Raw genomic sequence first — 27199 nt, 5'->3', positions numbered from 1 at the left:
ATATATATATATATATATATATGTGTGTGTGTGTGTGTGTGTGTGTGTGTGTGTTTAATAAAGTAGAATATGTTCTAATCAGGTTTGTTTTTCAAATATATATATATATATATATATATATATATATATATATATATATATATATATATATATATATATGTGTGTGTGTGTGTGTGTGTGTGTGTGTGTGTGTGTGTGTGTGTGTGTTTAATAAAGTAGAATATGTTCTAATCAGGTTTGTTTTTCAAATTAAAGTTACCTTTTGGAAATGACAATCTATAAGTAGGTAGATGTCAATATAAAAATGTTAATTTATTGCTCTGATGTTATATTCTAACATTAAATATGTTTTTCTTTTCATTAGCTGTAAGCGGAAATTACCATAATTAACAGAAACAATAGCTTCAAAAACCTCATTTTGTGTTTAATGAATCTATAATTTAATGAATAGCCCTATAATGTGTGTCAATTTTTAAATTGAGATAACTTTTCAATAACATTGTAATTCATTGAATGGCTCTATTTTTTTTAATGTGTACCTTTCGTCCACTGGGGGGCGCTGCAGTTCCCGGTCAGACGTCGTTGCGTAAGCGTGGGTTGCCGAGTCATGGCATGGGTAGCTGTTGTCTAACGCATGACGCTGCAAGGACAAACTGCTGGAGCTGTTAAGCGGAGAGCCGCAATGACAGAGCCGTAGCGAGGACCACCCCGCCGCCGCTTTGCTTCCTACGGCTGTTCGCGTTAAACAGGCACGGAGCTGGTTAGCCACCACAAGCCGGTTAATCGAGCCGCTCACGGCTAATCTCTGGAGGCTCCGCGTTATCTGGTTCCGACAGGCAAGGTGAGGTTCACAATCAACAACACACGACTACTAAACGCTACAATGTGCTGGTTAAACTCCTAAATACTAATACATCTGTAGATTTTTGAAGCTTAAATGCGAACTTCTTCCATATTTCTCATGCGCTTGTCTCATTGGGGGGGAAATATCGCGACAAATCCTTTATCTCTTGTATTTGTTTTTGTTTTTTTCATTCGCTTTTTATTGAAGAGGATGAAAAACATTACGATCTGTTTTGATACATAAAATTAGTCCTTTTCTTGATTTTACTTCTTTCTTTTTTTAAGTGCATACAAAAAAAATACAGCATGGTGGCTTTACCTGTGAGCTGCAGGTTAATTTTGCATATTCAGGAAGAAAACAAAATATCTATCTTATTTTCCAATTTCAGGAGATCAATACGGTGCTTCAGTGTAGTTAAGTTCCAGGAATTAAACAAAATCACGTCAAAAAGTGGGATACAAACCTAATCCTAAACATTATAAAATATTTCTGTCTGGGTTTTTAAAGAAAATGTCAACTTTTCCCATTTAAATATATGTATAAACCAATCTTCTAATGTTGGAGGAGGCTGGATTTAAACATTTTCTTGTTATCTCTCCTGTATTTTTAAAGAAAAAACAAAATCCTGTATATTTCTTTGCATCATGTCTGTTGATTTCGCCTTTAGATTATGGGTGACTAATGAAACTATCGTTTCCCAGAGGGCAGCCGAGAAGGACTTTTAACTTGCACTGCAAAAACGAATCTAAAAATAATTAAAATATTCTTAAAGTTAGAGTATTTATCCCTGATTTGAGCAGGCAAATAAGATTATCTGCCAATGAAATGAGTATTTTACCCCTAAAATAAGATAATTAGACATCCTGCACTTGAAATAAGATGATTGAGATGAATTGTTCCTATTTTAAGTGCAAAAAATCTTATTCCATTGGCAAATCATCTTATTTACCTGCTTAAATCAAGGACAAATGCACTAATTTTAAGAAAATGTTTAATTATTTCTAGCTCTCTTTTTGCAGTGTAGAAATATTGTCAGAATGAAGAGGAAACTTAATGACGGACTGAAATAATAAACTCCTGTTTTCTCTTTTTCTCCTCCGCAGCCGCCAGCCATGGCGTTGATCCGGAGCTACTGCGAGGCGAACACCTCCATCTCCCACACCTGGGTGGACCAGGGCATCTCCCCCTGCTTCTACTTCACCCTGGTCCCCAGCATCCTGCTGGCCGTCGCCTTCTTCCTCGGCACCGTCCACTGCATCTGCTACCAGAAGTACGGCACCTCCATGGAGGCCAAGTTCATCCCCCGCTCCCGCCTCTACGCCGTCCAGCTGGCCCTCACCGTGCTCCTCCTGCTGCAGTTCCTGGGCGGGCTGGTGTGGCGGGCGGCCGGCGGCGGTGGGGGCGGCGGGGAGCTCCCGGGTTACGCGGTGCTGTACGGCTGCTTCTCCACCCTGGGGTGGGGCTGGGCTCTGGGGCTGCTGCGGGTGGAGAGGCGGCGGGTCCCGCTGATGGACCGGACGCGGGGCCACAGCACGGCGCTGCTGGTCTTCTGGGCGCTGGCGTTCTCTGCCGAGAACCTGGCCTTCGTCTCCTGGTACAGCCCCCACTGGTGGTGGAGCCGGGAGACCACTCAGAAAGAGGTGAGGGATCATTCAGAGAAGAAAGATCTTTTTTTTTTTCCATTGAGTGATGCCTGTCACTAGCCTCGTGAGACCATCCTGATCTCGCGAGCTTTCAAGGTTTCACTCGCAGATCAATCAGGCTACTTTCCGTTAAAGAAAATTTGGAGCCGTTCACCAAACGAACGTCCAATCAGCGTTGGCTGTGAGGCGGGTTGAGGTGTGACGCAACGGGAAGATCGACAGTTCAGTCTAAAGAACATGGCGGCTTCAGCCGATGAAACTAGCGTTAGCGTGGCTATCGAGCAAGTTTTATCGGAATTACAGAGTATTTCTTTGCTGAGCTAACGAGCCTTTACCTGCAGCAGCAAGAGTAGCTTGGCTTGTGGTTGTGTTTTCTTCGTCGCTCTGTTACGAGCGACGACGAATCTGATTGGTTCATTTGGCCCGTCTATCACCAACATAGGCCAATCAGCTAACCAGTATTTTCGCCCCTTCCCAAAATTACTTCAACGGAAGGTTTCCAGATGGATATGCGGAGCAAATCTATCTGGCGGAGTCAGGTAAGCCTGTCACCGCATTAGTCAGGACTTAATCATTGCTTCACCACATTCCTCGGTTTGGTTCATGTCCGCTATACCTCACTCCCACATTGTCGATCCAAAAGCGTGAAATCCCTGTTTACATCTGGCCAAATGTGATCAAACTCCCGTCATTGTCAGCTTAGCAGGTCGAAGGTCAGACACGGGGCCGCGCCTTCTCGATGCAAAGCAGCAGAGTTCCCACCCAGGTGACGACGGCTCGGGCGCAGAGATGTTTTTTTTTTTTTTTTTTGTCTTTTCTGCTGAGTCATCGCCCACGCTTCAGATCCTAAACTCTGCTCTCTGTTAACAGACTTCTTCAAAATGCCGAGTCATCTGCAGTCAGTATGCAGTTCTAAGAATGACTTGAAGATTTTTTTTGTTGTTGCTGTTGCTTGATTTAAAATTTGTGTGGTTCCAGATATTTTTTTTTTATTTATTTATTTTTTTTTCAGTTTCTTTGAGCAAAAATACAAGCAAGATTTACATTGAAATGTTAAGACATTTTAGTAGTGCTCAAAAGGAGTAGGTAGGAGTTTTGAGAACTTATAAGAACCTACCCCCAATTACAATATTAATGTCATGTAACATATGCAGTTTTTTGATAAATGGCATTACAAATCAAAGCACACTTACATGAATACGGTGTCTTATTTTAAAGCAATTGTACAGAAGAAGATATCTAGCAGTACTTATTGAAAATGTTACAAATTATCACATTTAAATGTTTGGGTTACATGCATATTTTTTAAAGATGACATATTTATACCTGCTTTTAAATTGTCTTAGCATGGTACTCCTTTTTATTTCTATATCTAAGCCATTCCACAACACAACTCCTCCTTGGCTGAGCCCCAGACTTTTAAGTGTGGTGTGAACGCCACATCTTCTCAACAACAAATTCTCCTCTCAAATTGTAATTCTCTTCTCTACTGTTGAACATTTTTTGTATATTGACAGGAAGTAGATCATGGCTTGCTTTGTACACCACAGCAAGAGTTTTAAATTTGATTAAGTCTTCGATTTTCATTATGTGAGATTTTAAGAAAAGTGCATTAGTATGATCTTTTAATCCAACATTATGAATGTTTCGTTAGGCTTTTTTCTGAAGTTTGATAAGTGAATCTAGATTACTTTTGTACGTATTACCCCAAACCTCTATGCAATAACTAATGTATGGAAGAACTAATGAATTGTAGAGGATATGTTGTGCTCTATAGTCAAGCAGTTAAACCTCTCTAGGTTTGTTATAAAGCAGACATCCTTTTTTAATCTTCTTTTAAATGTCGCTGGACTTTTCAGGTGGAGTTCGCTCTGTGGGTGGTCCGCTACGTCTGCACGGGGCTGCTCTTCTTCGTCGGCCTTAAAGCCCCCGGCTTGCCCCGAAGACCCTACATGCTTCTTATAAACGAGGACGAGCGGGACGTGGAGAACGGCACGCAGGTAGGGAGACGTGACGGCCGGAGAGTTCAACGATGGTACCAAAAACGCTCATGGATGATGAGGGTCAGATCTGCACCGACAGCCTTCCAAAAATCAGAGTCAGAAATACTTAAATAATCCCAGAGGGAAATTACAAAATGAACTACAAAGTGCACAAGCTATTCTTTCCTGACATTTTCGTTTATTTCCGTGAGGTGGGCTGTGTTTATACGTCATGTCATGCAAAGGATTGTGGGATTCCTTTTAGCTGCTTAGTGCCGGTAAGGGACGTCGTGAGGTTCCTAGGATAAAGGAGCTGTGATAGGAAGCTAGGGCTGGGCGATATGGATTAAAAAATAAATCTCCGATTTTATCATACCAAATCCGATTAATCGATTTTTTTTTTCCTCCTTTTTGTTTCATAAAAAGAAAATTAAAGAAATTATTTTAAAACCTTGCTTTTTATGTCAAGCATTTCGTCAGGGAGTTGACCTGAATTCAAAGTGCAACTAAAAAAACAAGCTGTGAAACATGCTTGTAAAACAAGATGGCAGCCGTGCCATTATAAACAATGAAAATATAACAAAACATTTGCTGCTAGTGGTATTACACATTGAGCTAAGAACAGGCTTCACTAAACTTGTGAACTTCAAACTAAGTAAAAAAAAAGTAAATAAATAAATGAAGTACCTCGTATTATGGTAAAAAAAAAAGTTTCCACTTAACAATATTTTGACAATACATTTGCCTAAACATATATTCAGCATCACATGCTGTTCTCTTCATGGAAACCCAATGAGTGTATTGGCAAAATAAAATCCAGATTTTCCAAAAATGAAATCTTAAAGAATTGTAAATTGGAATTAATCGATTAAATCGATTTATCGCCCAGCTCTAAAGGAAGCACACAGGCTCCTTTTCCTACGGACTGAATAGAGAACATCTGTGAACATTGAGCTGCACTGCAAAAACAGAACTAGAAATAAGTAAAATGTTCTTAAAATTAGTGTATTTGTCCTTGATTTGTTCAGGTAAATAAGACTATTTGCCAATGGAATAAGATTTTTGCACTTAAAATAAGAACAATTCATCTCCATCGTCTTATTTCAAGTGCAGGATGTCTAATTATCTTAATTTAGGGGTCAAAATACTCATTTCATTGGCAGATAATCAATTTTACCTACTCAAATCAAGGAATAATACACTAACTTTAAGAACATTTTACTTATTTTTAGATCCATTTTTGCAGTGTAAGTCTTGCCTCGGGCTCATAACTAGGCCGTTATTAGACGCGTTTACGCTTTGATCTAAACTGTGCCACCGTGTCACAACCATGCAGTACTTTACCTTGTCTGTCATGTGAAATACTTCCGGGGGGTGTGAATACTTTTTTGCTTTGTAGAGCTTGCTGGGCAGGACGGAGGAGAGCCAGTCCACCTGGCAGGGATTCAGGAAGAAGGTGCAGCTGCTCGTTCCCTACATGTGGCCCCGGGGCAACATCGTTCTCCAGCTGCTGGTGCTCTTCTGCCTGGGACTGCTGGGAGTGGAGAGAGCCATCAACGTCTTCGTGCCCATCTATTACAAGAATATCGGTGAGTGAGGCCGCGCATACTGGGCGACGAGATTTAAAAAAAAAACAAAAAAAAAAACGCCCTGACACGCCCCCTTTTGTCCCACGCAGTGAACGAGTTGACGGACGGCAGCAGCTGGCCGGCCGTGGCTTCCACGGTGGCGGTGTACGTCGGGCTGAAGTTCCTGCAGGGCGGAGGAGCGGGTACGTCCGAGAGGCGAAGGGAACGATGGTCCCGGCTCTCTACTTCTGCCTCGCTCACCTCTGTCCATTCCTCTTTCCTCAGGCGCCTCGGGGTTCGTCAGCAACCTGCGCTCGTTCCTCTGGATCCGCGTGCAGCAGTACACCAACCGGGTGGTCCAGGTGCGCCTGTTCGCCCACCTGCACTCCCTCTCCCTGCGCTGGCACCTGGGCCGCAAGACCGGGGACGTGCTGCGGAGCATCGACCGCGGCACCTCGTCCATCAACAGCCTGCTCAGGTCTTTATTTGCTGACGTAGTCCGTGTAATATTAAATAATGTAAAATATTAAACCACAAATGACTAAACTAATGTCTTCTTGTTAGGGCTGGGCGATATGGATTAAAAAATAAATCTCCGATTTTATCATACCAAATCCGATTAATCGATTTTTTTTCCTCCTTTTTGTTTCATAAAAAGAAATTAAAGAAATTATTTTAAAACCTTGCTTTTTATGTCAAGCATTTCATCAGGGAGTTGACCTGAATTCAAAGTGCAACTAAAAACAAGCTGTGAAACAAGATGGCAGCCGTGCCATTATAAACAATGAAAATATAACAAAACATTTGCTGCTAGTGGTATTACACATTGAGCTAAGAACAGGCTTCACTGCACTTGTGAACTTCAAACTAAGTTTAAAAAAAAGTAAATAAGTAAATGAAGTACCTCGTATTATGGTAAAAAAAAGTTTCTACTTAACAATATTTTGACAATAATTTTGCCTAAACATATATTCAGCATCACATGCTGTTCTCTTCATGGAAACCCAATGAGTGTATTGGCAAAATAAAATCCAGATTTTCCAAAAATGAAATCTTAAAGAATTGTAAATTCGAATGAATCGATTAAATCGATTTATCGCCCAGCCCTACGTTGTCCGTGTAATATTAAATAATGTAATAGAGCAGTCACTGTTAAAATATTAAACCACAAAAACAACTAAACTAACGTCTTTTTGTTTTGGTCACAGCTACATCGTGTTCAGCATCTTCCCAACCATCGCCGACATCGTCATTTCCATCATCTACTTCGTCACTTACTTCAACGCCTGGTTCGGCCTGATCGTCTTCATCTGCATGACCTGTTACCTCAGTACGCCCCCCCCCCTCTGAAGTTTCACTAAACCTAATAACAGGACGGGTTACATTTGACTGCTTCCAAAACGCCTGCAGGGCTTTAATCGTCGATTGTCTTGCAGCTCTCACCATCATCATCACCGAGTGGAGAACCAAGTACAGGCGAGACATGAATCTGCAGGACAACGCCGCCAAGTCCAAGGCCGTGGACTCCCTGTTGAACTTTGAGACGGTAGTTCAAACCTTTCTCCCTTTTGTGGTCAAAAAAACGACATTAAAACATATGAAGACAAGAAATTGACGCACACCTACGAATTTATTGTGGATTTTCCGTGATCCACGCTGGTTAAAAATTAGCAGCCCTACTAATGTTTTATTAAATGGCCCAACGAGGTTCTGGGATAAATCTTGGTGGATATATGACTGCTCACCATGACAGAACTGCTAGATTCAAATTGCACAGACTTTGTCCTTTGACATAGTCCATAAATTTAAAATTCGGGGGTCCTGGATCATGTTTCTGAGAGGGTCCTAAGCTAGAAAAGACGCCCCTGCTCCAAAATTGACACCTGCAAAAAGAGAACTAAAAATAAGTACAATTTTCTTGAAATTAATGTATTTGCCCTTGATTTGAGCAGGTGAATAAGATTATTTGCCAATGGAATGAGTATTTTTACCGCTAAAATAAGATAATTAGATATATCGCACTTGAAATAAGATGATGGAGATGATTTGTTCCTATTTTAAGTGCAAAAATCTTATTCCACTGGCAAATAGTCCTATTTACCTGCTCAAATCAAGAATAAATACATTCATTTCAAGAAAAAAAAATCTTAGTTTTAGGTCTATTTTTGCAGTGAATTCAAGCTCGACCAAGGCGTGCAGCTCCCCACATAGCGACCCAAATGGGTTCTGAAGAGAGGCATCATGGTCGGATGAGAGATAACGGCCAAGTGAGACCTTCAAACCAAAGAATATTATACCAGCATGGCGGCGGCAGTATCATCCTGAGGGCCTGTTCTGCTTCCAGTGGTTCTGATGGGGTAGTGAAGACAAAACGCCTGTTCTTAAATCTTTTAGCTTCACCTCAACCTGAAAAGTAGAAATTAGAAACGTAGGGGAGACTTTAAACCTTGTATTATTAATATTATACCATGCTTACAAAAACGTTTTATAAGCATGGTAGCGGTAGCATCATGCTGCGGGACTCAATTTGCTGCCAGAATAATGAAGGCCTTGCTCCAAACTAGTCAACTGCACCTTGAATCAGCAGATAGATGGTTATGATTTTTGGGTGATCCAGCAGGACAGCGATGCCAAACAAACACTAAAGCTGGTTTTAAGAAGGAGAAAACAGGCTAAGATCAAGTGTTTGGAATGGCGCCACCTTCAACCCTGCGGATATTTTGTACATCAGGCTTTATGTACGCGTCCTGTGCCAGGAAACCAACCAATGGAAAGGAACTCTGCCAAGAAGAGTCCTTGATTATCCCGGCAAGGTTGTGCAAGAAGCTTCTAGAAATCTGCAAAAAAAAAAAAAACACTGCAGTTCACTAAAGCATGCGTAATGAAGTTGTTTTTGTTTATTTTTGCCTTTTTTTTTAACAGTCGGTAAAAGGAAAATGTCTCTAAAGATGAATAATTGTGACATAAAACAAAGTAAATCAAAAACATTTGCTGTAATGTCGGGGTTCATGGCTGTAGGGTTGATGCCTGCTTTAAAAGTCAAGTTTATTTTATCCTCCTTTTTTTTTTTTTTTTTTTTTTTCTAGGTAAAATATTATAACGCGGAGAACTATGAAGTCAGCCGGTTTGAACAGTTCATCTTGAAGTATCAGGTGAGTCGGAGCTGCTTTGTCTAAGCCACCTGGTGAGAATAGTTTCTTTGAAATCTGTTGTTTTACTTGGACAGGAGTCAAACCAGGCGTGTTCTCACTGCCGTTACAGCGAGGCTGTGCTTCAGTTTGCTTTTAGGGTGCAAATATGCAGCTGCTGGCCACAGGGTTCAGACGTGAGCGGCAGGTTTAGGTCCTGAAAGACTGGTTAGAACCACCGTTTAATCTCATCTTTTAAAGGCGAAGCACTTCTGGTTTCTTTTTGTTCGATTTGTCACAGCCACAGACTTCAGTGTGTTTTATCGTGGGTTTTTTTTTTATACGTGATGGACCCACACATAAGTCTTTTTTTTTTTTTTTTTTTTTTTTTTTTACCAACTTAAATCTGAAAAGTCTATTGTGCATTTGTATTTTGCTCCACCAAGGCATTTTTTATTTTATTTTTTGCAGTTACAGCTGCATATTTTTGTGGGGCATGGCTCCATAGGCTTTGTATAGAAAATACATTTCCAGTTCTTCCCTCGTTGCAAAGCATTTCAAGCTCTGTCAGATTGGATGAAGAGTATGTCTGAACATTTAATGTATTTTCCTGCCTCAGATTCTCTCTTGGATTTGGCTCTATACTTTGACTAGGCCATAGTAGCTCTGATCTGGTGTTTTTGAGCTTCAGTCTGAGATCTGTTGCAGGATTACCTTCTGAATTACTCTGGATTTAGCTCCATCATAGTTTCCTTTAACTCTGACCGGCTTCTCTGTCGCCCTTTTTTTACTAGTCATATGTTTTATTTTTATTTTATGCTTTTACTGTGTACGCCATACTTTCCACTTCAGCTATTTCCCACTTTGCGTTTGTTCTTCACACTAAATCCAAATACAAAATGTTAAAGTTTGTGGTTGTAATTGGAAACACAACGTTAAAATGATATGGACACATAGTGTGGTTTTACTTTATGAATTAAACTTGTGAAATCTTTATCAGCCGTTTCTCGTCTGCTCCTGTTTTAGGCTTCAGAGTGGATGACTCAGGCGTCCCTCGCCTTACTCAATCAAACCCAGAACCTGGTCATCGGATCTGGCCTGCTGGCCGGCTCGTTACTCTGTGCCTATTTTGTCACCGAGGGGAGATTTAAGGTGCAGACCCGGTTCTATCTCAGCGCATCCTGACTTATTTCCGCCTGATTGTGACAACGACGACCTTCTGTTTCCAGGTCGGAGACTTTGTGCTGTTCGGTACCTACATCATCCAGCTGTACACCCCTCTGAACTGGTTTGGAACCTACTACAGGTAAAAGGAGACCGCCCCGCTTTTAAGACGTGCCCGGCTGAAGCCGCGTCTTTAACCTTTGTCCCCTTTTTTTCTGCAGAATGATCCAAAACTCCTTCATCGACATGGAGAGCATGTTCAAGCTGTTTGAGGAGGAAGAAGAGGTGTGTTTGAAACTCAGGCTGAGGTTGGATGTGTGGTGCGGCGTTTCCTCTAAAACGTTCTGCGTGTCTCCTGCAGGTGAAGGACGACGTAAACGCAGGGAATCTGCTGTACAAGCTGGGAAGGGTGGAGTTTGACCATGTTTACTTCAGCTACACTAACGGGTTGGTTCATGTTCGCTTTCATTTCGGTGCAACGTTGCAGAGAAAGTTTGCAGACTTCTACAACGGTTGTCATTTTTACAGGAAGGAGATTCTCAGGGACGTTTCCTTCACCGTTCTTCCAGGACAGTCCGTTGCACTGGTACTGTGATTTAAATATAAGGTTTTTTCCATATCTGATGCACTTTTATCTTCATTTTATTTGTTTTTTTGCTTTCCCCTTAAGGTTGGACCGTCAGGATCCGGGAAAAGCACCATCCTTCGCCTGCTTTTCCGCTTTTATAACGTTCAGGGAGGCTGCATTCGCATCGATGGGCAGGATATCTCAAAAGTAGGGGTCAATTTTCAGTTATTTTTAAGGCTTAATGCTTTATAGCTTTTCTTTTCTACGTTATTCAGCCTTGAGGTAAGCTCTGCGAGATTTTAGAAAATCTTGTCGACACGCTCATGTTGCAAACAGCTTTTTTCATTTCAAGCTGATAATCCACTTTGTTTACAGCCGTGGAGACGGATAGGTGCGTCATCATCCGTACACGACAGAGCCGGCTTGTTTTTAGTGGACGTGGTTCAGAAAAGTGTATTTTAAATCTTTAAATTATGTTTACCAGCGTTAAAAATCCGTAGAAACACAGATTTGTGATCCATTTCTATTTCTTGCTTCAGTATTTCTGGGTTTCCAAGCTCTGAGAAATGGCCATTAAGTATTGTGTGCATCAGAAGGGGGATGGTTGTGGAATAATAACCGTGTTGTATCCATTAATTTGGCCTACACTTTTATGATTAGCAAAAACAACAGGAACACAAACCATAAAGCCTGAGCTTCCATTTAGACCCACTTCCTGGCTAGCATGCTAATTATCGTAACCCCGTGTCTCCTCAGGTTAAGCAGACGTCTCTGCGCGCTCACATCGGCGTGGTTCCCCAGGATACGGTGCTGTTCAATGACACGATCAGGGAGAACATTCGCTACGGTCGCATCACCGCCTCCGACCAGGAGGTGGAGGAGGCGGCAATAGCTGCAGATATACACGATAAAATCATGGGCTTCCCTGAAGGTAACCTGCCGGTTATGGACTAATTTTAGAAGAGCTTTAGTTTATTTTTTGTTTTTTTTTCACCTTGTGGCATGTGTACCTGGCAGGCTACGACACGCAGGTGGGTGAGAGGGGTCTGAAGCTGAGCGGAGGTGAGAAGCAGAGGGTTGCTATCGCCAGAACGATCCTGAAGGCGCCTCAGATCATCCTGCTGGACGAGGTACGATCACCTTGAGGAAATATGCATTTCGACGAGTAGCCTTAAGCAAACATGCATGATAAACTTCGGCTAGATGTAGTCAGAGTTTTAAAGTTTTATTGCTTTAATCTTCACGGCATTTAGGATTAGCAGTTCATTGCCACAGCTCCTCTTGTCCGCAGCGTTATAACAGAGCTTCTCTTTTAGGCGACCTCTGCTCTGGACACGCAGACCGAGCGCAACATCCAGGCCTCTCTGGCTAAAGTCTGCACCAGCCGCACAACGATCGTCGTAGCGCACAGGTACGAGGCGCACGCAGCGCTCCTCAGCCGTCTGGCAAAGGCCGGCGTTAACCGTGCTGCACATCTGGATGGCAAAAACTGCTTCTGCACTGCAAAAACGGATGTAAAAATAAGTAAAATGTTCTTAAAATCAGTGTATTTGTCCTTGATTTGAGCAGGTAAATAAGATGATTTGCCAATGGAATAAGATTTTTGCACTTAAAATAGGAACAATCATCTCCATCTTATTTCAAGTGCAGGATGTCTAATTATCTTTAGGGGTCAAAATACTTAATCCATTGGCAGATTATTTTATGTACCTGCTCAAATCAAGGATAAATACACTACCTTCAAGAACTTTTTACTTATTTTTAGATCTGTTTTTGCAGTGTGTTACCACGGTTTTCGTCTCAGTCTTCTGCCCATCATCCTTTTGTCAATACGGAGGAACCTCTGTTTCCAGTATGTGCTGAATGGCTTCCCGTTTCTCCTGCTTTGAACAAACACAGGTTGTCCACCATCATCGGAGCGGACCAGATCCTGGTGATCAGCGAGGGTCGGATCGCCGAGCGAGGAGGGTAGGTTTTATTCCTCTGAGCGTAGCGCCTTTCTTTGAATCGGGGAGTAAACGTTAACCACTTGTTAATCACTTGTCGTTCCAAAAGGCACGAAGAGCTGATGTCCAAAGGAGGTCTGTACGCGGACATGTGGACGAAGCAACAGCAGGCCCACGACGCGGATTCCTCATCGGACACCGAGGCGAAAGATCGCCAGTCTGAGAAACTACAGCCAGCGTCCGCTTCTTCAGCCCAGCAGGGGCATTGAATGTATTTATTGCTTCAAGCAACAACAACAACAACAACAAAAAGTGCGTTTTTGTACTTTTTCAAAGATTTCAGGCTTTATTATTAAGTAACAGAACACAGAGCGGTGTGATAATGTTATTTATTTTTAGGTGATTTCAAGTACAAGTGCAATGTCAGGTAGAAAAGGGAAGGTGCCTTTAAAAACTGAACGATGGTGTTCTTGTCGTGGCTGATCTGGTTTTATATCAAGATGTTGGGCAAAATGTCGGCATAAGATCAATGAACAAGCGTCAGGTTTAAGATGCTTAAACTGAACAATTTAAGCAGCACTTCAGCTACCTGTTTGGGTTTTTTTATTTGACTTTTTTTTGTTTTTTATAATTTGAAGTTACTTTGTTGTCTGGGATGTGTTTGAAAAATGAAAAACTCCCTCCCTCTCTTTCTCTTTTCTCAAGTTCATTATTGGACATTTTGCATACATTGGAATAAATGAAAAGCAACATTCAGCTTCATCGGTGGAATGAGAACGGGGGGGGGGGGAGTAAAATTCTGTCAGGGGTTTTCATTTCTATGATAACATACATTATTTAAGGTAAAACAGGTTTTTTTTTTTTTTTGGTTTTTTTTTTTTAAGAGCTGCTTAAACAAGTGTACATGTTCAATCACTTTAGTGTAACGCCGCGGTCTCAGAGTCCGGTCCTCGTGGGTCGGTGGCCTGCAGCCTTTTATATACGTCTCACAAGCAGAGCTCTGCAGAGCTGGACTGCATGCTGGAGGAAGTCGTAAATACGGCCAAGCAGACGTCTAAAAAGCAGGATACCGGCTCCCAAAGATTAGAGTTTAAGCCTCGTAAAGGTCTAGACCGCTGTTTTCCACCAACCGTGGTCCTCAAGGCGCTGTTCCCGGCATGTTTTTAGACGTTCTCTTGCTTCAGAACGCCTGATTTCAACTGATGGCTGAACTGAAAATCAGCTGAATCAGGTGTTTTTGAAGAAGAAAGTCTTAAGCATGCAGTTCGCCGTGCGTTTAGGATCACGTTTAGGGGTCAAGACCGCTAATGTCTACTGCTGTACAGTCTATTACAGGTTATCTGCTGGTCTCTCGTTCAGAACAGATTTAGTTACGTTTTTACAATGAAAACCTGCTATAAAATGTCATTTTTCTCACACGGCACCGTAATTAGTCCTCTCTTTGTTAAATGGAATCAACACTATTTCTAAATACTTTTTGTTGTCCTTCTACCAACCTGTGCATCTGAAAATGTATACTTTTTGTGAAGTTTATAGAAATACGTACCATGTAATTGTAAACAATAAAACTCTATTTTTCACAAGTTTCAAGGCTGTGCATGAAAAACATCACGTTGCATTTGACTTTAATGAGGAAACCTTAAATAATTACTTAAGAGTAGAAGGATCTTAAGCCTTTCATCTATATAGCCCTTTACAACCGCCAGGCAGGCAGTCAAAGTGATGTACTATAATAAGATAAAGATGGAAATGTTGAACATGATGCCACTGAGTTTTAAACCCTTCCTGAATAAAAATGGAAGTTTGGATTGAACATTTTTGGGTCACTTATTTAGTTGAGATCTTCTTATGATAAATATTTGGATTAATTTTAACAAAGATAAATTCCAACTAGTGGTGTCTGAAAGCCGTCAAAACTGCCATTATTGTCAGGATTGTTGTTTTTGCTATTTTCTCCACTTGGTTTATTGAGTGTACCGATAAATTCAACAAGTATAATTAAATGTAGTTACTGTGTACAGTTTAGTAATAAAAATCACACTTCTTTATGTAACTACAGTTGTGATAAAACATTTGGAATTGTGTTCCAACATGTTACATTGTTTAAATGTTTTTAAGGACAGCATTTGTACTTATTGGGCAGTAATAGACATGCACTCACAGCCATGCAGTTACCTGAAAAAGACTGCAAGGAGCTGTAAATAGTCTTTTGTCATCATTATTGCAACATTACCACAATATATTGTGATACATTTTAAAGTCCATATCACCCACCCCTATCTGAAATTGTCTAGTTTTAACTGGTTTGGAGATATTTTTGTCCATTGGTTTAGTGTCTGTTGCAGCAACATCATGGTCAAAGATCAGGGTCTGCAACCCAATTCTGCCTTGCAACTTTTTTATGTGTCCATCCTCCAACACACCTTAATCATTAGTCTAAATTAACTTGTTTGCGTTTCAGCTATTTTTCATCATTAACCATTCATTGGATTCGGTCTTACTGGAGCAAGGACGATCCAAAAGTTGCAGGACAGTGGCACGACTGGAGTTTCAAACCCCTGATCTTCTACAAAGGGGAACCTTGCTTGTATTGCTTGTTTACCATTTCCACACAATTTCTTCTGTGTGTAAAACCAATTCAGCTTCATCCTGCACTTCTTTAAGGAAGGAGAGGATGGAAACTACAGATGCCAAGCTCAAAGAATACTTGGCAGGAGAAACTGAGACAGGTGAAGGTAAATGGGCAACTCTAGACTAGTACATTTAAAGCTGCATGTAGGACTCTTTGCCTATTTATCTTACAAAATATGTAATTAAAAAAACAACAACACTGAATTCCTTCTGTAAATAGAGGAAACGTATTACTTAAATGTAAATATCAAAAAGGACCCTTAGTCATTAGGTGCAATGTGGCCTACAGTGATCATTTGGACGAAAAGTTTTTTAAATAGTTTGTTTTATCTAAATAAAAAAAATATACATTTTAAATATAATACATTTTACAAGGGTACATATAGACAACAAACACCAAATATTTCAGGTTAAAAGGTACCGAACTTTATTTGAAAGATTATTAAATGTAATAATTATCATCGGTGATTTTTTTATTCACAAATGTCGTTTTCTTAAAGTCAAACCATCTTTCACAAGGAACTCTGCCACCTTTTCTTATCTCTGAAAGTCATGGACAAAAACAAGATGCAGAACTGCATAATATGGTAAACAATTTGAAACTAATGGAAAACCCCTATTTATTATTTATTTTTTAATTATTATTATTATTTATTTTATTTTTTTATGTTTTTTTACGTTCTCTTTGTAAGTATGGAAGCAATTTGGATCGGCTTCTTCAGGTTTTTCAGATTTGTGTACATCTGATGCCGACACTATGTTTGTTGTATATGATGTTAATAAAAAAAAAAATATATATATATATATAAATAAAAAAATAAATAAAAATGTACCGAACTCTTTTATTTCGTCACTTTTATTTCGTCGCTTTTGTGGGCTCCTGTGACCGCAGCGCCCCCTGCCGTCCAGACCGCATGCAGTCACACACCACTAGTCTGGTTGCCCGCCCGCGTCGTCTCGGTCACAACAGCAGGGCGTGTTTCGAGCCAAATTCGCTTTTGGCAGGAAGGAGACACCGGGCCGTGTGGACTTTATTTCTCCTCCAAATCTGACGGGCCGATGTTTAATCCACAGTAACTATGAATTTCGACGCGTTATTTAACGAAAACACCTTTCAGTTTTCGGACTTCCAGGAGTTTACGGTACGTCGATGAGCTAAAAAAATCAGGCTAGGTCAAACTAGCATGCTAAGCTCGTTAGCTCGCCTGTGTGAGCGACAGATAACTTCCTTATATGGCGAGAGGAAAACAAAACTGAACTGTCTTTCCAGAGCTTGGAGCTAAACTTTAACACGAATTGTTGTTTTAAAAGTGACATGTTTCCCGGTAAAACAATATAAACTTATCGGATTACTTGTTGTGTAAGGGCTGTTGTTGACTAGCTGTTAGCTTAGCGCGCTAACCAACTCTGACGTCGCTAAGCTAACAGCTAAGTTGGCTTGTGGTTAATTGTTACAGATGACTTCCTCTTATACTACTGCGTTGTAAAAGTGACACAAATGCACGCACGATCTATTCGTGTTGTTTGCTTATGGTTTTTAAGCTGTCTTTGAGGCTCTGGCCACGTTTTGAATGCAGTAAAGAACACGTTGTTATTGTTTTGTTTTGTTTTTTTCTAGTTCCTTCCTGGACACCAAAAACTGACTGAGCGAGTGAGAAAAAGACTGTACTACGGCCTGGACAAAGATGTTTCATTAGATGCCCTTTCTTCCCCTGTTACAGGTGCGTTTATGTCCAGGTCTGCGTCAGACATTCATACATGAGGCTTTTAAATTGCAGGAATATTGTTGTGTTGATCACGTGGTATAGATTTTTGTTTTGGCTCCTTGTCACTGTATTTAGACAGTTGTTTTGGGAGTTTGTTGTAATGTAAAGCTAAATGTGGTTTGCTAATTTCCATATGGGCTTATTTTAGATTATTACTGGCCAGCATGTTGACTTTGTGTTTCCCGGATCTGCAGATATTGCGGTTGAGATCTTCCAGAAGTCTGCCCCGAGTCCAATCCGAAAGCTCCAGAAGAAGTATGCTGCTCACGTTGCGAGGTTTGTCTTTACAGAATCTCCCCTTTCCGTCTGCTATTGCACCAACATGTCGGTTCTTCCTAAAAGACGTGTCTGCCTTTGTTCAGGGAGGCGTGCATCTCTCCGTGCGCCATGATGCTGGCGTTGGTTTACATCGAAAGGCTACGACACAGAAACCCCGAGTACCTGCAAAAGATCTCCTCATCTGACCTCTTCCTGATCTCGATGGTACGTGTGTCCTCGTGAACGTAGAGTAGCTTTATCGTCGGCACATGCGTGGAGTATAGTCCTGTTTTTAGGCGATTTCAGTTAACGGTGTCTTCGCTCGTCGCTCTCTAGATGGTTGCCAGCAAGTACCTGTACGACGAAGGCGAGGAAGAGGAGGTTTTCAATGACGAGTGGGGAGCAGCGGGGAAACTGGACGTCCAAACGATCAACAACCTGGAGATGAATTTCTTGAATGCCATTGTAAGAGGCACTGTGTGTGTGTTTTTCTTAATGTTTTTGCCGAACGTTGGAGAAAACTTTTCGCCCTGACTCGTGTTTTATTTTCAAGGAGTGGAGCCTTTTCACCGAACCAAAGGACTTCTTTGATATACTCGGCCAGCTGGAAACCAGGTTTGTACAAACCTAATTATGCCTTATGAGTCTGAAAGAGCTAGCTAAACTCTGTTAGGCTGTAAAAAAATGTGAATAAAGACGTAAATACAGTATTTTCTACATCTGTTGGAAGTACGTTTTGTGATGTCGGGTTATTTGCAGCATTGCCGAGAAGCAAGGAATGAAACGCGGCTGGTTCACCTACACCGACCTGTGTGTGCTGCTGGATCACTCTGCATGGAGTCACGCTCTCGCTGCCGTCTATCTGCACTTTCTAAAGGTTAGAAGCCCTATTTTGATGATTACAACCAGGCAAAAAAAAATGGTATAGTCAAAACAGAAGAGGCATTTAATGGTCTAAAGGGTAAATCAAATGTTTCCCATCTTTGCTCTCAGGTTTCCTGTATGCTCGGCCTGGTCTATCTGACCAGTGTGGCCGGTCTCGTTGCTGGCAGTGCTGCGGTGCAGCAGCTCAGTTTGTCCAGAGGCGACCAGTCCCTGCTGCCTTTGCTAAACGAAGTCGGCGTCCGGACGTCCAGCCTCAGTCCAGAAGCTCCTTCTCCAGCCCGCCGCCTGCCCTGCTGTGTCCTCACCAACGAGTCCTTGAACGGTCACACCGCTTCGCTGGAAACCCGCCAACCCCACAGACGGGACGACTCGCCGCTGGTTTCTGCACAAACCTCCGTTCTGTGTCTCGGGCGCTCTTTCTTGGCCTCGGCGGGTCGTACGCGTCCCGCGGGAAAGTCCGAGGGGGAAACCGCCCAATCCTGGCCTTCATCCTCCTTCCGCTGCTCCGGCTTTGCACACCTTCCTCACCTCGAATGTGTATTCAGAAACACCTCAGCGCTCCTTCACCGCCGCACTGTTAACAGCCTCCCTCAGCCGCCGTGGTTGTCCTCCGGCCTCGTGGGAGCGGCAGGATCAAGTCTGGACTCACAACTCGGACCCTTTCCGGCTGTAGCGCTGTCGCCCTGCCGTCCCGAGCTTCTGCTGCCCGCCGGCAAATATCAGGCGCTGCTGGTGCCCGGCTAGAGGCGGCGCCGCCGTTCGTCCCGCTGCAAACATCCCCGGAGACCACAGCACCTTTTGTTTTCATGACTCACCGCTGTCTCAAAGTCTGTTTTTTTTTTTAGAACATAGATCTAAAGTGGCACTTTTGGGCGAAAACTCACTCAATATAAAAAAAATCAATCAAATGCCCCACAGATTAATGCGCTTTATTTTTATTTTGAGGGTCTTAAAGGTGACAAAACAGCTTTTTTTTTTTTTTTTTTTATGCAGGTGAACGGGATCCGCTCTGAGGTGTAATCGCTTGGGAGGTGTGGGTTTAAAAGTCGCTGAGCATATCTACAAACGAAAAGCTTTCCGGTTTGCTTATTTTACTAGCTTTATAAGAAGCAACTAAAAGTAGAGCAGGCTGTTTCCTGAGTTCTCACTTTGCCCATGTGTTATCAGTGTTAACGTTTCTTCTTCTTCAGTCAGTTAGGGGTGAGGCGCGTTGCGGGCACTGATTTTTTTTTTGGCACGCTAAATAACGTTGGAGTTCTTCCTTTACAAGTTTTTAACGTTCACTTCATGCAGCAGAACGTGTCAGAGTGGAAGTAGACTACTGAATGCAAGCTTCATCAGCTTTTCTCATTGCACCTGAATTTATAGAAATTAAGACATCCTGTTATTTGTTTCTGCAGTATTTAGCTTTTTTTTTTTTTCGTGTCGGGAATAGGATATGACAATCTTAAAGATGGTCCCCCCCTGTAGCAACGTTGAAGGTCAGAGTGGAAGATTTTTCTTGGTTGCGGGTCTGACCCGTTTAAAAGGCTAACTGAAGTATTAGTAATGCGATGTGAAAATCTGCACACTTTGCGGAAAGACACCACTTTGTTTTTATTATTGCTGCTTTGTTTGCGTTTAAACACCCCATTAGAAGAAGAAAACCATATTTTTATGTGCAATTAAGCAGGAACTGGGAAAAAAAAATATTCAAGTTTTGGATTTGATACATTTTTGGAGAGAGAGAAAAAAACCATTTAATTTTGTAAATGATGTAAAAAAGAAAAAGGTAGATAAACCCAAATAATAAAAGCTTTTCTAAAAAAGTGAGTCTTTGTGCATTTCCTTGATATCCAACCCTAATCTTTCAATTTTGCTTTTTCATGTCATTTTCTATAATAGTGTATATATTGATATTAGTGAAGAGTGACCTGTTCTATTATTGTGTAATAACTAATGGCTAACATGTTCCAAGTGTTTTAACTAGCATTTTTCATGCTAATGTAATATTTAGCCACTTGGACTCGGTAGTCGATGCTCACACTGGACACAACTTTTTTGGAAATATAATACATCTGATGATATTTATCAATATCATGGTCCCAAAACATGATAATTTTGTGCAACCTTTAAAAAGAAGCAATCCCAAACCATATATAACAAGATGCATATCTTGCATCTTGTTCCGCCATGGTGGGGCAGAAGTTTTAGTTCACTTTTTTAGTGCAATCTTGCAATTGGAGCAAACAAAAGGCCCAATAGTCTTTGCTGCTCTTCAAAATCAGAAACGCCAGAGTGCATGGCGTGTGTCTTGCTGTGAGGATGACAAAAGAGGTGTAGAAAAAAAAAAATTCAAACCCAACTCTCACTTTTTGGAGAACTGTAGCGAAGAATTGTTGCGTGTTCTCCAACTTTGTAAAACGTTAAAAACGCTGACTGGTCAAAAAAAGGGGATTGGATCAAGTAGTGGTGCCAATACTTGTGGCACACGTGATTTTAATGTCACTGGCACGTTCCTTGACGTGAGATCAAGTAGACATTCCCAAATTAAAGATTGGGTATTTAGAAAGTTTATTAGTCTGTTTAAAAGCTTTTTAGACCTCTTCACCAGCCGTGGAGGGACACGATGTTCTAAAAAGACACAGAAGGCACAATAAAAGCAGATGTCTAGATTTGGGAGGAAACAAGACGGTCCCTCCCCTTGAACCTGTGCCAGCTTCCTCTTCCCCTCCCCTCCCCTCCTCCGCCACCGGCCTGACACATACCACTCGGGAGCTCCTAATATAGACCCGACTGCTTTGTAGGAAAGGGTAACAACAAACCAAACAGTCCCGGCCGTCCCAGATCTGCCCCTTTTTTTTATATCCATGGACATTCAGGATAATGGAGCCTCTATCGCAGGTGAAACGTTGCTCCGGTTTGTACGCAATCTGGGGGTCGCTTGTAAAAAAAAAAAGGATTATTTGCAGACTGCTTGGATTTTTGGAGGATTTAGACAATTGTTGGTTTTGTTGCAGGTCCCCTGTTCGCCAGATAAAAGGAAAATAAAGAGACCAGGTACTTCTGCAAGGGGCTGTCATGTTTTAATAATGCATGTGCGACTCGGGGATAAGTATCTGGTTTGTTGTAGCTAGCTGGTATTTGTAGTCCTTCACATACTGCGTGCATGCTGATGGGCTGCTGTTGGTTCTAGAGGCTGATGCCACGGTCTACCTGAATTTCATGAAAAGTCACAGCTGCTACGAAGCCATTCCGATCAGCTGCAAACTGGTCATATTCGACACCACCTTACAGGTAAGGGTGGACTATACCGTCCAAGTGAGGACGCAAAAAAAGGCTTCTCAGACTAAGATATACCCTCACGTTTTACTAAATCGGGATTATTTGGCTACATTGATCTGTGTTCTTGAAGCTCAAAGTTCTTCCAATAGCTTTTCTTTAACAAACGCGTTGGAAACTCTCCATATTTTATACCAAAACAAAATGTGCCGAGAAAGAGCCGTTTGATCCGGGCACTCTCAGAGATTCATCTTGTTGGTCTATGACTCCATATGGTACCCGGTATGAGATGCAAAGGTCTGACTGGATTGTTAAGGAGCAACCCGCCTTTTTTTCTATGTTGTCTTTCAAGCCACCGATATAATTGAACCATAAGCCGTTGCTGACCTCCACGCTGTTATCTCCAAAGGTGAAAAAGGCCTTTTCGGCCCTGGTGGCCAATGGCCTGAGGGCTGCACCGCTGTGGGACAGCAAGCTGCAAAGGTTTGTGGGTAAGACGTGCGCTTCCTCCGCCTAAATACGCCGTTTGAAATGCGAATGAGGGATGTGAGTCCACTTCTTCCGCAGGCATGCTGACGATCACCGACTTCATCAACATCCTCCACTGTTATTACAAGTCTCCAATGGTGAGCGCAAATTACACAACAGATGCTCCCCAGTTTGTGCTTGTTTTCAAAGTATTCTCTACTTTTGGATCACGGTGTACGGAACATTTTCGCATTGTATTGCTTTTTGATTGTTGGCTTGTATCTTTCTATCTAACATGCACAATTTTGCCTTTTTTGCGTCGCAATCGTAAGCCTGGATGTTCACGCTTGTCTTGTTGTTAATGTTCTAATGCTTTTCATTTTGCAACCCTTGGTCGTCTTGTTTTGTTTTGCCTGGACTTTTATTCTGTGGCTGAAGACGTTTTGCTTCTCATCCAGGAAGCTTTCTCGATTCAAAGTGTCTGGAGTAGTGTGGAGTTGAATTGAGAAAGCTTCTTGGATGGGAAGCGAAACGTCGTCAGCCACAGAATAAAAGTCCAGTTGTTTTTGTTTTTTAACCTTTTTTTTTTGGATTGATCATGACCTGGACGACTGAAATTCTGCGCCAGCTTTTGTTTTGCCTATTTTCATCATTAAATGTGAGATGTTGAGGTGGTCGCGAGAATTAACTTGAGGCGTTACCTTCACTTGTGGCTCAGGGGTCTGCTATTTATAGATCTGTTAATTTAATCACACATTTGGTGTGTTTATGAGTTTTCCTATCCTTTGTGTGGGTTTTTTTTTTTTTTTGGTTACTTTCTGTCTCTTTAGGTCTGTCATCGTTTATCCTTTGACACTTAAAGAGAAATAAGGGATCTGAAATCTGATGGATAACATCAGTGTTGGACCAATTTCATTGACGTGCTTTAGAACCAGAATCAGCTCTTTCTCTCTCACAGGTCCAAATGTACGGGCTGGAGAGCCATAAGATTGAAACATGGAGAGGTGATTCCCTTCCAAGTAAATCACCGCTAACAAACGCTATCGTTTAGTTAAAATCTCATTGAATATCAATTTGAGTTCTCCCCCTACTTCGACCTAGATGTGTACTTGAAGTCTCCAACTCAGTTCCTCATCAGTATTCCTCCACAGGCCAGGTGAAATAAGAAAAAAAAAAAAATCACTGTAAATTCTCAGTGACTTTTCCTGAGAAGCATTAAATTATCGCTGGTTTTCCCGCCGCAGCCTCTTCGATGCCGTCTATTCCTTGCTCAGATACAAAATCCACAGGCTGCCTGTCATCGACCCGGAGTCTGGAAATGTTCTGCACATCCTGACCCACAAGCGAATCCTCAAGTTCCTGCACATATTTGTGAGTGAGCCGTTTCCAGCCATCCTCTGCTACAGTGACGTGAAAAACAGTGCCCCCCCCCCCCTACACATTTACTCTGTTTTTGTTTTCTGTCAGATTTTAATGTTTTAGATCATCAAACGAATTGTAATGTTAGAAATCGATTACCTGAATAAACACAAGAAGCCGATTCTTCATTTATTAAGGGAAATCTTATCCATGGAGGCCCTTATTTTTGCCATGTCTCTAATTGTTGAGTCAGGAACTCTGACTTTAACTTGGGTTAAGGAGGTTTTTGGTGTTCTAGATTTAGGATAGGTTTAGGTCAGGATTAGGGTTAGAGTTAGAGTTAGAGTTAGGGTGGGTTTAGTTAGGTTAGGTTAGTCAGCTATGTCTGAGTTAAAGATGTTTTGGATTCTTAAGGTGTCCATGAGCTCATGGAAATATTTTGGAGGCTTAGCTACTCCTGGGTATGTTAATCACTGGTCCATGTTTTTCTCCAGTTGTGGACATTTGCTCTCTCTGTGGTTTCGTGTGAGTCCCGGAGCCTTATAGTTGGCTTTATAGCCATTTCAAGAGTGTTAGATGTCAATGTCTGCTTTTTAATTTCTTGTAGATTAGAGTATGATGTGTTGCTTTTTGAGAACTTTTTGCCTACGTCCTGCTGTCTGACAGGTTTTATTCTGAAGGGACTGGATATAGCTGGTGAAATTAAACCAAAAAAAAAAAAAAAAAAGGCAACACATAGCCTTTTTTCCCCCCAAAATAAATGACATTCATCATTTGAGACTGCACTGTGTATTTATTCAGGTTGTTTTCTGATTGTAACGTTTATCTGATGATCTGAAACAAAACAAGACCAGAAAATATCTGTATGGAGGGGTAAACACTTGTGTCTGGATATATATATATATATATATATATATATATATATATATATATATATATATATATATATATATATATATTTTTTTTTTTTTTTTTTTTTTTTTTAGGGGAAAATTTTGGCCAAACCTGCATTTCTTAAGAGGCCCGTCCAGGAGCTGGGCATAGGAACGTTCAGGAACATTGCCACGGTCCATCAGTCAGCGTCGCTCTACGAAGCCCTGTCCATATTTGTGGAGAGGCGGGTGTCGGCGCTCCCTGTGGTGGACGAGCAAGGTACGGCATTTCAATCTCACCCCCGTTTCATCAACGTCATCTATTTAACGTCGAGCTGTTTGTTTTCTCAGGCAAAGTGGTGGCCCTCTACTCCAGGTTCGACGTCATCGTGAGTACAGCAGCTCATCTAAGGGTCTATTTGTCGCACGCGCGACTCCGTTTAAGTCTAAGAGCATCATTTACTGACTTTCTGAGGGACCTTTACAGAATCTGGCAGCCCAGAAGACCTATAACAACCTGGACATAACCATGCAGGAAGTCATTAGTCAACGCACGTGCCGTGTTGAGGGGGTGATCAAGTGCTATCCGGATGAACCGCTAGACCTGGTCATAGATCGTATAGTTAAAGCTGAGGTTGGCGTCTGATTGGTTCTCAAATTTGTAATCAAAATGAGGAAATCGTGAGACTAGAGAAACATTTTCTTCCTGCAGGTCCACCGGCTGGTCCTGGTGGACAGGCTTGACGTGGTGAAGGGCATTATCTCTCTGTCTGACCTGCTGCAGGCCTTGGTCCTCGCCCCTGCAGGTATCGACGCTCTTCTGTCCTAGGAGGGGAAACAGCAGCGGTTTGTCTCTGCTGCTCCACTGGCTGTGCGGGCTCTGAGGACCGACGACGCGCAAGGGGCAGGTGAGCTTTACCGCACCAACGTACGCTCAGCAGCCCCTCCTTAGATCAAAGCACGGTGATGTGTTGGAATGGCCTAGTCAAAGTCCAGAACAAAATGAATTGAAAATCTGTGGCAGGAATTGAGACAGACACTGTTTATCCAATCTGACAGTCGTTTTGGAAAGAGAAATGGGCAAAAAAAAACTGAAGCCGTTTCGACGTGTGAAGAGGACAGAGGCTGATCCCAAAAACATCTGTAGCTGTAATTGCGCTGAAAGATTGCTCTGCAAATTATTGATTTACATTTTTTAAGTGGATTCCATCCGCTTATTAGGCGACTTCTGGAGCCAGATGGTTGTATTTAGTTGTAAGAGATCTAAAGGGTCTGAATTAAGTGTCAGTTTCCTAGCAATTCACAATTGTGCTGCTACTTTGTGTTAGTCTGTCACATAAAAATCCCAATAAAACACAATGAACTTTGCATTTGCAACGTGAAAAATATAATAATCTTTCAGGCGTATGAATACCTTTGAGATTTACTGTTTCATTTGCATAGATTTGATTTGTGTCTTTCAGAAAATGACTAAAAGGAAAGATGAGGTATGGCGGTGTATCTGCTCAGCGTATCTTTTATTTTTATTTATTTTTTCAAAACTTGGAAAGATGACCTCTCATGACCTCCTTGGACTCATCAGAGGCTCTCCAGTCCACATTGACTCTGTTTGCACATCTCCATCACTATGTTTACTCAGTAAAATCCTCCGTGTTTGCAATAAATACATGTGAACAGACGCGGACGTGTTTTATTGAACTGGCTTCCTCTGACATGTGCACGCTGACTCACTTCTTTGTCGTGATGGTCTCCAAACAACCAGCACTGCAACCGCGTGGTGCCACACTCTTACTTTCTCTCCCCCCCACCCGTTCGCACAGTAAACAAGGAACACGTGACCAATCTCCCCCCTCTTATCCGTGACGGTGCTCATGATGCCCCCGCCCATCTGTGCGCCCACCACCAGGACGTCAAGCTGAAGGGACAAGGACGTACAGCGGAAGTAGATACTCCCTTCAGCGAAAAAGACGCCCCATAGACCATTAAAGTGGCAATTAAATCAAAACAAAGATAACATCGTAGCCTTACACGTGAACATATTTTTGGCACAAATGGAACCCCATAGTACCGGGTTCAAATCACTGAGCTATATTATACACTGGAGTTCTGATTTTGCCGAAAAACTGAAGTCACTGGCAGCCATCTTGCTACTCCCTACTCTCACAGAATCCCATAGCATTTGGTTGCAACAACAAGCAGTTTTCTGGCTGTGTGAAAAGGTTTCACTGGTAATTCTACAGTCAGTGGATGTACTAACAGTAGCAACAACTAGGAAATTATATGCTGAAGTATTTTACATGTTATTCGTATTAAATATATATGTATGCGCATATGTATATATGTATACATATATGTAAATATATGTATATTTTTATATTTATAAATGTTTTATTTATATATATATATATATATATATATATATATATATATATATATATATATATATATATATATATATATATTGCATTTTATAAGTAAATAAAATGCAAAATATTTCAGCACATGACTTTCTCAGTACATGATAATTTTGGAACATAACATAAAAGTATATGGCATTTGACATTTTAAAAATTTTAAGCCCCCCCTGAACATGAGAAAATCCTCGTTACTAGATGCTGTAGCGCATATATTCCCTGGTTACTGGGGGAAAATAGGGAGTACCAATATAGCGGCTGGTGGCTTCAAAGCGACATTAGCACTCCAGTGTATAATATAGCTCAGTGGTTCAAATCCCGACCTGGCACGCCATTCTTTCACTCAGTAATCTGGGTTCCTCCCATAGTCCAAAAACAGGACTAGATAACTTTAGGTGTGAGTGTGTCCATGGTTGTTTGTCCTGTTAGTCTCTGTGCTGTC

General features: G+C 41.6%; 3 protein-coding genes across 4 annotated transcripts; all 3 read left to right on the top strand.

Annotated features, from left to right (window-relative positions):
• Positions 1 to 568: 568 nt before the first annotated feature.
• Positions 569 to 13521, top strand: abcb6a (ATP-binding cassette, sub-family B (MDR/TAP), member 6a). The gene is made up of 20 exons (XM_012857263.3): positions 569 to 841; positions 1948 to 2484; positions 4347 to 4487; positions 5869 to 6058; positions 6148 to 6240; positions 6323 to 6515; positions 7246 to 7367; positions 7474 to 7583; positions 9124 to 9189; positions 10192 to 10317; positions 10395 to 10471; positions 10551 to 10614; positions 10691 to 10776; positions 10858 to 10915; positions 11000 to 11104; positions 11654 to 11828; positions 11915 to 12027; positions 12214 to 12308; positions 12797 to 12865; positions 12953 to 13521. The coding sequence occupies exons 2-20, from the start codon at positions 1957 to 1959 to the stop codon at positions 13110 to 13112; spliced, it is 2571 nt and encodes an 856-aa protein (XP_012712717.2). The 5' UTR covers positions 569 to 841; positions 1948 to 1956; the 3' UTR covers positions 13113 to 13521.
• Positions 13522 to 16405: 2884 nt separating this feature from the next.
• On the top strand, positions 16406 to 20072 carry cnppd1 (cyclin Pas1/PHO80 domain containing 1). Its single transcript, XM_012857262.3, has 8 exons — positions 16406 to 16616; positions 17093 to 17195; positions 17435 to 17516; positions 17603 to 17723; positions 17835 to 17963; positions 18052 to 18113; positions 18258 to 18375; positions 18492 to 20072. Exons 1-8 carry the CDS (start codon positions 16554 to 16556, stop codon positions 19125 to 19127), a joined length of 1314 nt encoding a protein of 437 aa, XP_012712716.2. The 5' UTR covers positions 16406 to 16553; the 3' UTR covers positions 19128 to 20072.
• A 1053-nt stretch (positions 20073 to 21125) lies between these two features.
• On the top strand, positions 21126 to 26022 carry prkag3a (protein kinase, AMP-activated, gamma 3a non-catalytic subunit). 2 transcript variants are annotated; one of them, XM_012857261.3, is made up of 13 exons: positions 21126 to 21266; positions 21383 to 21422; positions 21559 to 21659; positions 22054 to 22135; positions 22212 to 22270; positions 23071 to 23116; positions 23214 to 23268; positions 23357 to 23483; positions 24458 to 24623; positions 24695 to 24732; positions 24831 to 24977; positions 25056 to 25251; positions 25807 to 26022. In XM_012857261.3, exons 1-12 carry the CDS (start codon positions 21249 to 21251, stop codon positions 25170 to 25172), a joined length of 996 nt encoding a protein of 331 aa, XP_012712715.3. In that variant the 5' UTR covers positions 21126 to 21248; the 3' UTR covers positions 25173 to 25251; positions 25807 to 26022. The 2 variants fall into 2 exon arrangements, with proteins under 2 accessions (XP_012712715.3, XP_021169062.2); XM_021313387.2 differs by having other exon boundaries at positions 23071 to 23131.
• The last annotated feature ends 1177 nt before the right edge of the window (positions 26023 to 27199 follow it).

The sequence above is a fragment of the Fundulus heteroclitus genome, chromosome 24 (assembly GCF_011125445.2).
Source record: "Fundulus heteroclitus isolate FHET01 chromosome 24, MU-UCD_Fhet_4.1, whole genome shotgun sequence".
Classification (NCBI taxonomy): domain Eukaryota; kingdom Metazoa; phylum Chordata; class Actinopteri; order Cyprinodontiformes; family Fundulidae; genus Fundulus; species Fundulus heteroclitus.
The sequence above is the reverse complement of the archived record's forward strand: the minus strand, read 5'-3'. Positions and strand labels throughout refer to the sequence as shown.

What these genes read in the sequence shown, in the direction of transcription:
- abcb6a (XM_012857263.3), top strand. Translation starts at nt 1,957, where the DNA reads ATGGCGTTGATCCGGAGCTACTGCGAGGCGAACACCTCCATCTCCCAC. An exon ending in GGGAGACCACTCAGAAAGAG is followed by an intron (nt 2,485 to 4,346) that starts GTGAGGGATCAT and finishes TGGACTTTTCAG; the next exon opens with GTGGAGTTCGCTCTGTGGGT. An exon ending in CAGGACAGTCCGTTGCACTG is followed by an intron (nt 10,916 to 10,999) that starts GTACTGTGATTT and finishes TTTCCCCTTAAG; the next exon opens with GTTGGACCGTCAGGATCCGG.
- cnppd1 (XM_012857262.3), top strand. Translation starts at nt 16,554, where the DNA reads ATGAATTTCGACGCGTTATTTAACGAAAACACCTTTCAGTTTTCGGAC. An exon ending in CCTTTCTTCCCCTGTTACAG is followed by an intron (nt 17,196 to 17,434) that starts GTGCGTTTATGT and finishes CCGGATCTGCAG; the next exon opens with ATATTGCGGTTGAGATCTTC. An exon ending in TGAATTTCTTGAATGCCATT is followed by an intron (nt 17,964 to 18,051) that starts GTAAGAGGCACT and finishes TTTATTTTCAAG; the next exon opens with GAGTGGAGCCTTTTCACCGA.
- prkag3a (XM_021313387.2), top strand. An exon ending in AGTATTCCTCCACAGGCCAG is followed by an intron (nt 23,269 to 23,356) that starts GTGAAATAAGAA and finishes TTCCCGCCGCAG; the next exon opens with CCTCTTCGATGCCGTCTATT. An exon ending in ACTCCAGGTTCGACGTCATC is followed by an intron (nt 24,733 to 24,830) that starts GTGAGTACAGCA and finishes GGACCTTTACAG; the next exon opens with AATCTGGCAGCCCAGAAGAC.